Source organism: Podarcis pityusensis (assembly GCF_964106645.2).
Source record: "Podarcis pityusensis genome assembly, chromosome: 13".
Taxonomy (NCBI): Eukaryota; Metazoa; Chordata; class Lepidosauria; order Squamata; family Lacertidae; genus Podarcis; species Podarcis pityusensis.
This window is the reverse complement of record NC_138038.1, coordinates 5,554,197-5,564,636: the sequence shown is the minus strand read 5'-3', so window position 1 is coordinate 5,564,636 and position 10,440 is coordinate 5,554,197. Positions and strand designations below refer to the sequence as shown.

The 10,440-nt window shown below is 43.6% G+C and overlaps 1 protein-coding gene and 2 long non-coding RNA genes across 4 annotated transcripts in view; 2 read left to right on the top strand and 1 right to left on the bottom strand.

Moving 5' to 3' along the window:
• Nucleotides 1–374, top strand: part of RPRD1A (regulation of nuclear pre-mRNA domain containing 1A) — a 33,580-nt gene extending 33,206 nt beyond the window's left edge. For both annotated transcript variants that reach the window (XM_080977026.1, XM_080977023.1), the window contains exon 7: nucleotides 8–374. In XM_080977026.1, the coding sequence (XP_080833152.1) occupies nucleotides 8–157 (150 nt within the window). In that variant the 3' untranslated portion in view covers nucleotides 158–374. The remainder of the gene's footprint in view (nucleotides 1–7) is intronic.
• A 3,320-nt stretch (nucleotides 375–3,694) lies between these two features.
• LOC308460652 lies at nucleotides 3,695–7,398 on the top strand. The gene is made up of 2 exons (XR_013978689.1): nucleotides 3,695–3,764; nucleotides 4,964–7,398. It is a non-coding gene; the product is annotated as an uncharacterized lncRNA (long non-coding RNA).
• LOC308460620 overlaps nucleotides 3,758–10,440 on the bottom strand; it is a 428,649-nt gene continuing 421,966 nt past the window's right edge. The window contains exons 2-3 of the long non-coding RNA XR_013978647.1: nucleotides 4,615–6,108; nucleotides 3,758–4,370 (exon numbers count right to left, since the gene is read on the bottom strand). This is a non-coding gene — a long non-coding RNA (uncharacterized lncRNA). The remainder of the gene's footprint in view (nucleotides 4,371–4,614; nucleotides 6,109–10,440) is intronic.

Here is a 10,440-nt window from a genome sequence, read left to right as displayed (position 1 = left end):
CTTTCAGGAATACAAGCGCAAGTTAGCCAGAGTCTCTCAGGTACGGAAAGAACTCAAGTCACGGATCCAGACCCTTCCTGACCTTTCACGACTCCCCAATGTCACAGGAAGTCAGGTGCATCTTCCATTTGCAGGAGATGTCTATAATGATGATTGACATTCAGATGTTCCCCTGGAATGAGGAATTGGGCAGATGGATTGATATTATTTTTGTATATTTGTTGAGAGTAGCACTTCAGTGTTTTAATTTATAAGAAATGTCAAATGTTGCTTTGTTTACTATGTTACTGAAACTGTGGTGAAGCAGGTACTATCTAAGAGGCAGAATCTCTGTGTTATTATGTTTAAAAGAAAGAGTGATTATTACAATTTAACTTTTGTACTCACTTTGATTAGATCCAGGAGAACATTGTTTCTATTTTGCTTTTTCTTATGTGATCTTTATTGGATATAGGTCTAATAATTTAAACTAATCATATAAGACTCTGCACATAGTAAGTGAAGAAATGCAAAAATAGGTCTTTTGACTCCTGCAATTTGGGTTGAAATGTGACAGTAATTTTTTTTCTTCTCCAAAAAAGTCATTGTCTTAATGTCCTTTTAAAAACTTTTGAATACAAATTATATTAAAAACAGATGTTGAATGACCAAAAATGACCGTAGTTAAGTGAATTAGAATGCTAAATGATTTAGAATTTTAATAGTAATCACGCCTCCTCTCTGAAGGTTGATTTTTTTTATATAGTCAGCAACCATATGTTTGCATTGTAATCATTTTCTACATAAATCCAAATAGAAAAACCTCATCTTAGAGGACAAACAGGCCAGTGAGTGTAATCCTCATCTGGAAGGAATTGGAATGGTTATATAGGACTGAATCTATACTTTTTTACAATTAACTGTGCTTAGCGGTAAAAAAAATGTTTAGAAGTTCAATCCTATAGCTGTCTACTCAGAAGTAAATCCCACTGTATTCAGTGGCTTAATCTAGATTAAGTGTGCAAATGATTGCAGCACAAGAACATAATTCTGTAGTGTGCTTTATTCATTAGCTGGAGCTCTGAGCATCTTTTCTCTAATGGGGAACTCATCTGATGACGTCAGCTTGGAAGCTTACTGCCATGTTAATTGCAGAAAAGCTCCAACAAATCACTCCCAAGCCTGGAGTGTTAACATGGGGAAAGTTTATTCCTGACTACTCAGGGTGAGGAAGTTCACACTGATATATGGCCACTGCCTTTCAGCATATTTACCTATTTGCTTGCACATACAGCTCTCCATTTTGTCTATGGGCAGTGGAGTCTAAAAATGGGGTGGTTCTTACCATCTGGGGCCAGTGTGCACATTTGCTGCAGATGCTAGTCACAAAATTGCAGTGCATGGTTTAGGAAATTGGTTGTGGGCATGCCCCCCATCAGCAGGAAAAAGACATCTACTATTTGTTTCATTCTTGTTCAATGATGCTCTCAAAAATTACTTTAATACATTAAGGATGTTTTCCAGTTAATTTGACCCGCCTTAAAAAGGTAAAGGTAAAGGGACCCCTGAGCATTAGGTCCAGTCGTGACCGACTCTGGGGTTGCGGTGCTCATCTCGCTTTACTGGCCAAGGGAGCCCGGTGGACAGCTTCCGGGTCATGTGACCAGCATGACTAAGCCGCTTCTGGCAAACCAGAGCAGTGCACGGAAACGCCATTTACCTTCCCGCTGGAGGTATTTATCTACCTATTTATCTACTTGCACTTTGACGTGCTTTCGAACTGCTAGGTTGGCAGGAGCAGGGACCGACCGAGCAACGGGAGCTCACCCCATCGCGGGGATTCGAACCGCCGACCTTCTGATCAGCAAGTCCTAGGCTCTGTGGTTTAACCCACAGCACCACCCGCGTCCCTATTTGACCCGCCTTACACCACCAAATTAGGTCAAAGTTGCAAAACTTAAAGCCCCAAATTGGACATTATGTATGTTTGGCAATTTATTTTACACATTTAATGTACATTTCCACTGTCACTTATTTGTTACCAGCGGTCAGCATGGCTGATCATATTCTAGGGTCATTGGCAATCTGAAAAGGCTACCTCATTTATTCACCCTGGGTGGTGAATTCATCCCACCCCTCAAAGACATAGATTTTATGTTGCAATGTCAGATACAGAAGTGATTAGCAAGTATGAGCACTCCTTTCTATGACTATATTACAATTTAAATATAGGAAGTGGCCTTAAGTGACACCGCCCTGCTACCTGGCAAACATTTAACTCTTAATCGTCACCTCTAAAATTAGAACAGTGAAGTTATTCACATTTCCACCACTGAAAAAATGTTGAATGCTAGTGGCAGATAAAACAAATTATTTCACAGGAAAAATGCTATTTTGAATATAGCTACTTAAATAGGTGAAAATATAATACCTCTTTCTGGGAAACTCAAAATAGTTTAATGCAGCTTGCTGCTGCTGCTTCTGTCTTATTGTAGCAGTTTTGGATTATACTTAAAAAGCATTTCATTGTCAGTTTTGAATGCTAAACTGAGGTGCATCCACTTCTGTTACCTATATCATGTGCTGTTTGCAAAGTTTGATCCAGCAGAGGTAAGCACATCTAAGACCGATTAATTTGAACGGAAAAGGAATTATATGCTTAAATTTCAGGCAGAGAAATTAGTGGGGAATAAAATTGCTCAACTTTTGCATCTTGCTGTAATATTTATGGAAGATAACTGCAAACTATAAGGGGGAAAAACACTTTGCTTGTATTTTGAACAGCTTGTGCCTGATAGTTTGAAGTTTTATTGTATTATCATAGTCCTAAAATACTGACAGACACATGTCAGAATGCAGCAAGATGAAAGGTGGTTGGTAATCTCAGTTTATGTTTCACATTTAAAAAATGAGGGGAAGGAGAGGGATTTCATGGAGTTGAAAATTCTCTATGCTGTTAGGACTTTTCATGGTTCAGACACACTGTAATATTTCTGCTTTTTCTAATCCATTCCATTCCAGACATCAGGAGGTTATAATATCCAGATTTAACAAAGCATATAATTATAATTTCTTTTTCTCGAAAAGACACAGGAAAATTCCACTCATACCACGCAGAATTGCATAAGTTTAAAATATAAACCTCAATTTGTTTTGCATCTGCTTTTTTGCATGCAATGTTTAGCCACAGATTAGTGTTACGTATATGAGCCTTTGGCTAATGCACTCCCACCCCTTAATTGGAATAAGCCAATTTGTGACTAGTAATGATGCCTGCTGGTTTCACTAAACCATAGCAAACCGCAGTTTTTCTAGAACTTCTGCCTTGTTCTTTTAGAATGGCAATAGTGTCCATCTGAGAGGTGCTGGAGCTGAGCTCCTGTGAGCTCCAGTTGAAGAAAAGCCCTGGTAGACAGTAAACCACAGTTCCATGTTTGAACATAACAAAAAGATACATTTGAAAATGGAAGTGAAAGCTACCAATTTTCCGTTCCCTCCATGAGCATTGCTTTGATAAGGAGGGGAGAGCAGAGTCTGAAGCTTTTGCACTTAATTCTAACATACAGTGGTATCTCTGGTTACGTACTTACCGTAATTCGTCCCAGAGGTCCGTATTTAACCTGAAACTGTTCTTAACCTGAAGCACCACTTTAACTAATGGGGCCTCCTGCTGCCGCCGCGCCACCGGAGCACAATTTCTGTTCTCATCCTGAATCAAAGTTCTTAACCTGAAGCACTATTTCTGGGTTAGCGGAGTCTGTAACCTGAAGCGTATGTAACCCGAGGTACCACTGTATAGTTTAGTGTTATGCCACTGAGCCTTGCTGAAACACTTAGTTGTAGAATTCATTTTTCTGCATGTAAATATTTTTCTTCAAATACGTGCACCCTTCTTTTACCAAAATATAGAAATTAATAAGTTCTTTGGAAAATTTTACTCTACTCTTGGCAGGTAGCTTTCAGGCAAATGTTTATGTTTCAGCTTAGTTTTGCCAACTTGAACCTTGTTTTATTAGGAGCCATTGATCCTAGTCACATGCCATGGAAGTACATAAAACACAGCTCACTGTGAATAAATATTGTGCTTGTGTATGCTGCTGAATCACTCCTGTTTTACTCTCCACTCTTAGGAGCACCAAAACACTAACCCTAGTTTACTTACTATGACATGTGTACTCAAGACATGTGTGCTCATAGGTTTGTTTCTTCTAAACAAAAAACGACAAGTAAGCCAAGAACAAGCCTTGAGGTCCAGGTTTCAGTAATTTGCTGCCTTACCAAAATTTGAGTTGTTGAAAACACATCCTCAACACGGAATATTTAGGCCAAACATTCATTACACTGAGCACACACCCAGAATTAGAAACAAATCATGTTTATATTTGCAACCCCTTACTACAGTGGTACCTCGGGTTACATACACTTCAGGTTACATTCACTTCAGGTTACAGAATCCGCTAACCCAGAAATAGTGCTTCAGGTTAAGAACTTTGCTTCAGGATGAGAACAGAAATCGTGCTCCGGCGGCACGGCGGCAGCAGGAGGCCCCATTAGCTAAAGTGGTGCTTCAGGTTAAGAACAGTTTCAGATTAAGTACGGACCTCCGGAACGAATTAAGTACTTAACCCGAGGTACCACTGTACTGTGTCCAATATAATTTACTTAAAATGAACAGGAATCACCACTAAATCAAATACTGCTGGTACAAGCATTTCCACTTTTAAAACTTGGTTAATATTTTCATTATACAGTGGTACCTTGGGTTAAGTACTTAATTCATTCCGGAGGTCCGTTCTTAACCTGAAACTGTTCTTAACCTGAAGCACCACTTTAGCTAATGGGGCCTCCTGCTGCTGCTGCCGCACCGCCGGAGCACAATTTCTGTTCTCATCCTGAAGCAAAGTTCTTAACCTGAAGCACTATTGCTGGGTTAGCGGAGTCTGTAAACTGAAGCATATGTAACCTGAAGCGTATGTAACCTGAGGTACCACTGTATTACAACTTCACACACCTCACTATTTTCCTTTGTGTGTTGTGGGGAACTCATTTATAAATAAGCACTGGCTGAAACAAATTTTCCCACCTATTTGGAAGTCAGTAATTACAAATGGAACCCTGCAACTAAATGTTACCATGTTGAAAGTTCAGGCTTTCAGCTACTCCATTCCACCTTATTCTATCCACCAGCCCCAGTCCTCTCCTACTGCCTTCAACAGTCAGTACAGAGCATGGTAAGTCCTTTCCCCACCCCATTATTTAAGGGATTTTTGAGATAGAGTGGACCCACTTGTGCCTGGTCCCACCTACACTGAATTCTTTCATTTTCATTGATCTCTCTGCGGAGTGCTCTCTTCCACCCCTGGGCACATTTAAGTGACCTGTCCAGACAACAGCACACAATTTATCTACGTTTCTCTGTCTTCCATTAAAAACTTCCCTGAACTAAGCCTTCAGATGGTTTGTAAAAGTCAAATAATAGTTAGTATCTGTTTGACATTTGATGGGAAGGTGTTCCACAGGGTGGGCGCCACTACCAAGAAGGCCCTCTACCTGGGTCCCTGTAGCTTCACATCTCGCAATGAGGGAACCACCAGAAGGCCTTCGGAAGTGGACCTCAGTGTCCGGGCTGAACAATGGGGGTGGAGACGCTCTTTCAGGTATATAGGCCAAGGCCGTTTAGGGTTCTAAAGGTCAGCACCAGCACTTTGAATTGTGCTCGGAAACTTATTGGGAGCTAGTGTAGATTCTTTAGGACTGGTGTTATATGGTCCTGGCGACTGCCATCAGTCACCAGTCTAGCTGCTGTATTCTTGATTAGTTGTAGTTTCCAAGTCACCTTCAAAGGTAGCCCCACATACAGCGCATTGCAGGAGTCCAAGCGGGAGATAACTAGAGCATGTACTACCCTGGTGAGACAATGCACAAGCAGGTAGGGTTTCAGCCTGCGTACCAGATGGAGCTGGTAGACAATCGTTCTGGATGCAGAACTAATCTGTGGACAGCTGTGATGCAGAACTAATCTGTGGACAGCCTCCGTGGACAGCTGTGATTCCAAAATGACCCCCAAGCTGCGCCCCTGGTCTTTTAGGGCAGGCATAGCCAAACTTGGCCCTCCAGCTGTTTTGGGGACTACAACTCCCATCATCCCTAGATAACAGGACCAGTGTCAGGGATGATGGGAACTGTAGTCCCATAACAGCTGGAGGGCCAAGTTTGGCCATGCCTGCTTTAGGGGCACAGTTACCCCATTCAGGACCAGGGAGTCCCCCACACCTTCCTGCCCCCTGTCTCTCAGAAACAATACTTCTAACTTGATGGAACCATTCCATTCTATTCCCCCTCTCGCCTTTTTGCCAGGGTTTTATTTTATCCTTTCTCAATATTCTGTGTCATGGTTATTATGGGACTGTTTGCAGGGTCTCTCTCCTCCCCTCCTGCAATTCCTACTTGTGTGTACCTCAGGATTACTGTGAGTCTGCTGGAACTTCTCTCTTGTTGCATTGGTGGTAAGCACAAGAAGACACTCAATGTTTCTTCTTAATGTATAGGTGCTTATATGATGCTTCCACAGTTTTATATTTGAAAACTTCATACATGTTCTAACGCATGTAACATGGTTGCATTAGTTTTTGTTTAGACCTCTTGGTTCCTAAAATTAGGATCACAAGTTACTCCTACAAAGTTGAATTCACTCTTATATTTGGAGCAAACCTGCTTTAAACAAGGACTAAGGCTTTCATCGTTCAGTCACTGATTCCCAGTGGAGAAGAAATTAAACACATGCTGAAGACCATCTTTTACAGTTGGTGACTGACAAGTGTAGTTCATGACACTGGCCCACTATACCACTCAACTGAGTCAATCCAAATATGTATAATAGTAATCCGTTACCAATTATCCGAGCTGTTTAAACCATCACAATAAGTCTGTCTTGGCTATCTTACTAGTTGCAAGTCTAGATCTTTGGACAAGATCTAAAGAGCTGTTTAAACTCATGCCGTGGGTTTGCAGTAGCCCAGTTAGTTTGATTTCCCCACTTTGAGTAGCTGATCCCTATGCCGTACGAATAAATCTGCTTCCAAGACTTCCCTCAGTTTCAAAAACAGTTTGCTGTGTGGTGGTGGAAGGGGAGTTAGTGCTCTGCAAAAAAGAAAAGTCTAAAGGTATTTTTGGCTCACCGAACTGGTTTCACAGTTCTTTGAAGCCTAGCCTGTCTTCATTTTTTGTTCATTATGAACATTATAGTGGACATGTGTTTATGTGAGTATTACGAACTATTAGCACTTTTAACTTGTGTGCAACAATTCAGCTGTTATATGTTAAGCATAATTCGTTATTGAACATTGTTGACTGAATTTGTAAATTCCATCTTACTAAGAGCACATGTTTTCATATTGAAAATAAAGATTAAACATGCTATTTGTACTGTTTCATTCTGTGCTACAGTCCATGTGATTTCAAGCCCCACCCCCAACATACACTTAAGAGTTTTAAACCCAGACCCTTAATATATTTTGGGTTGCTTATTATACTTTTTAAATAAAGTATACGGTGGGTTAACATTTTCAGAATGGTAGGGAAAAAAAATATTATGAAAAGGAGGTGGCTTAAAAAGTTTTGCATCTCAAAGAATGCCATGCCCACCAACTTGAAGGAAATGAATTTGCGAAACTCCTCCCCTGGAAGAAGAGGAGTTGGCCTGCTGGGCAACTTCACCCAATGGGTAGCGGTGGTGACCGGCTATTTAAGCTTGCTCTGCTCCACAATCTTCCTTCTTTATTTGGCCCCCACTCTTTTGCAGTATGTGCCTACAGGCTAGTCACCTGTTTTCCCTAATTGACTGGGGTCTTCCTTTTTTTTCACCTACTCCATACTGTTGGGTGATGTTTTTTGGAGTGGTGTTCCTTCAATTTGGCTAATTGGCATGTGGGCCGAACAGGTGAGAAGATGTCAGAAATAATGGAACATTTACCTGAAGCAGTGTTGGGTTGTGGGCATCCCTTAGTCACTGTTGTCAGGCATGGCCTGTGGGTTCAATCTGGGGGTGCCCTTTGACCTGACAGACACAATGGGGCCATGGTATCCTGACAGAAACAATGGGGCCATGGTAACCGGACAGACACATGGTGTGCCTGTTGGACTTTCATACCCAAGGTCCACGCAGCAGAGAGGGAGGATCTTGGGAAACCTTGCTGTGTGTATCCAGAATGCAGCTGTTAACCTGCTCAGGTGATGGGGGTAGAAATTACCTTCATCCACTAATGAACACTTGCCTGGACCTAAGTTGATTTGGTTACATTGGTTGAATCCAACTACCGTATTTTTTGCTCTATAAGACTCACTTTTTCCCTCCTAAAAAGTAAGGGGAAATGTGTGTGCATCTTATGGAGCAAATGCAGGCTGCGCAGCTATCCCAGAAGCCAGAACAGCAAGAGGGTTCACTGCGCAGCGATCCCTCTTGTTCTGGCTTCTGAGATTCAGAATATTTTTTTTCTTATTTTCCTCCTCCAAAAACTAGGTGCGTCTTATAGAGCGAAGGTGCGTCTTATGGTCTGGTGCGTCTTATAGAGCGAAAAATGTGGTGGTTGATTGGTTTTGCAGATCCTCAAGTTGTAATATTTAAGAAATATAACCTATTTGTCCACATTTGGTTGTCCTGACCGCCTTCCTGGTGTGCTGGCAAATGCCCTGTTTCGTACATTTAGTCAGGAGAGAGGCACTGAAATAAAAAGCAGAGGAGTCCCAGACTCTCCATGGCTTTCACCAAAAGCCACATGTTTACAAGTGAGCAATTATGGGAGTATTTGGTTTGCATCTATTTACCCACCAGTGTTCTTTTCCTTTGTTTGATATTTTTTGGGACAGACTATTGATAAGGTAAAGGGACCCCTGGCCGTTAAGTCCAGTTGTGGATGACTCTGGGGTTGCGGCGCTCATCTCGCTTTATTGGCCGAGGGAGCCGGTGTACAGCTTCTGGGTCATGTGGCCAGCATGACTAAGCCGCTTCTGGCGAACCAGAGCAGTGCACGGAAACGCCGTTTACCTTCCCGCCAGAGCGGTACCTATTTATCTACAGTGGTGCCTCGCAAGACGAAATTAATTCGTTCTGTGAGTTTCTTCGTCTTGCAGATTTTTCGTCTTGCGAAGCACGGATGCACCCTGGTACTGTATTATGAACATTATTACAGTACTCCTTTTATAATGGGATAGCGGGCAAAGCACAAAGCGGGTCGCTCCCCAGCAGGAGGAGTTTCCCCAGCCTGGAGGATCTGTTGCCGGGAAGAAGCAAAGACACCCCCTCCCACCTCCCCACGAAAACAGCCCCCCTTCCTCTGTCGCCAAGCCTTGCCGCGTCTTCGCTCCGCCAAACTGCGTCCCACATCAAAGCCCCAGCCCGCTCCTCTCCCTCTCTCTCCACGAGGTGCCAAAGGAAATTCGAGCCCAGGAACCGAGGGCGGATGCACGAAGCGCCCGGCGCGGACTCCCTTGCTCCCCCCGTTACCTTGCGCCACACCGCCGGGCTCCCCACAGTCTCGGCAGCTGCTCCCGGCTTCTTCCCACCCCCGCAAAGGCGCCTTAGCGACGGCCCAAGCGCAGTGGATGCCTCCTCCTCCTTGGTCCCCCTCCTCCTGCCTTCGCGCAGTTAGGGCAAAATGGAGCAGCCACGTGGGGGGGGGAGAGAGAGAGGCAGAGGCGGCGCAGAGACCCAGCCAGATCCGCTGGATCCCAGCCCACCTGCCTCCTCTGTGCCCTCTCCAGAAGAGGATCCCTCTGCGTTGTTCTGCTAGATCCCGCTTCTGTTGCGCCCAAGTCCTTTATTTGTTCTTTGGCTCCTTCTGCAGTCTTTCTTTCATGCGCTTTTACGCACACGCTCTGTCTCCGGAGTCTCTCTCTCTCTCGTATCGGGTTACTCTGCTCAGAACTCAGGACTAATTGTCGTGCTCGCGATCGCGCTTGGAAGAGATTTGCTCCCGCTCTTTTCTTGCCTTGCGTTCATTCGCGGAGCGAGACGCTCTCCTTCCCCAAGGCTGAAACTGGAAAAGGTAGGTCGCTCCCTCGCTCGCTCCCTGCCAGCCCAGTTCCCGCTTCAAACTTGGTACAGTATTAACGGTTTTAAGAAAAAGGAAACAAACTCGCAAGACATTTCGTCTTGGGAAGCAAGCCCATAGGGAAATTCGTTTTGCGAAGCAACTCAAAAAATGAAAAACTCTTTCGTCTAGCGAGTTTTTCGTCTTACGAGGCATTCGTCTTGCAAGGTACCACTGTACTTGCACTTTGAGGTGCTTTCAAACTGCTAGGTTGGCAGGAGCAGGGACCGAGGAACGGGAGCTCACCCCATCGCAGGGATTCGAACCACCGACCTGATCAGCAAGCCCTAGGCTCTGTGGTTTAACTCACAGTGCCACCCGCATCCCTTCCAGACTATTGATACTGTCCTTTAATTAGACACACTTATGGTAC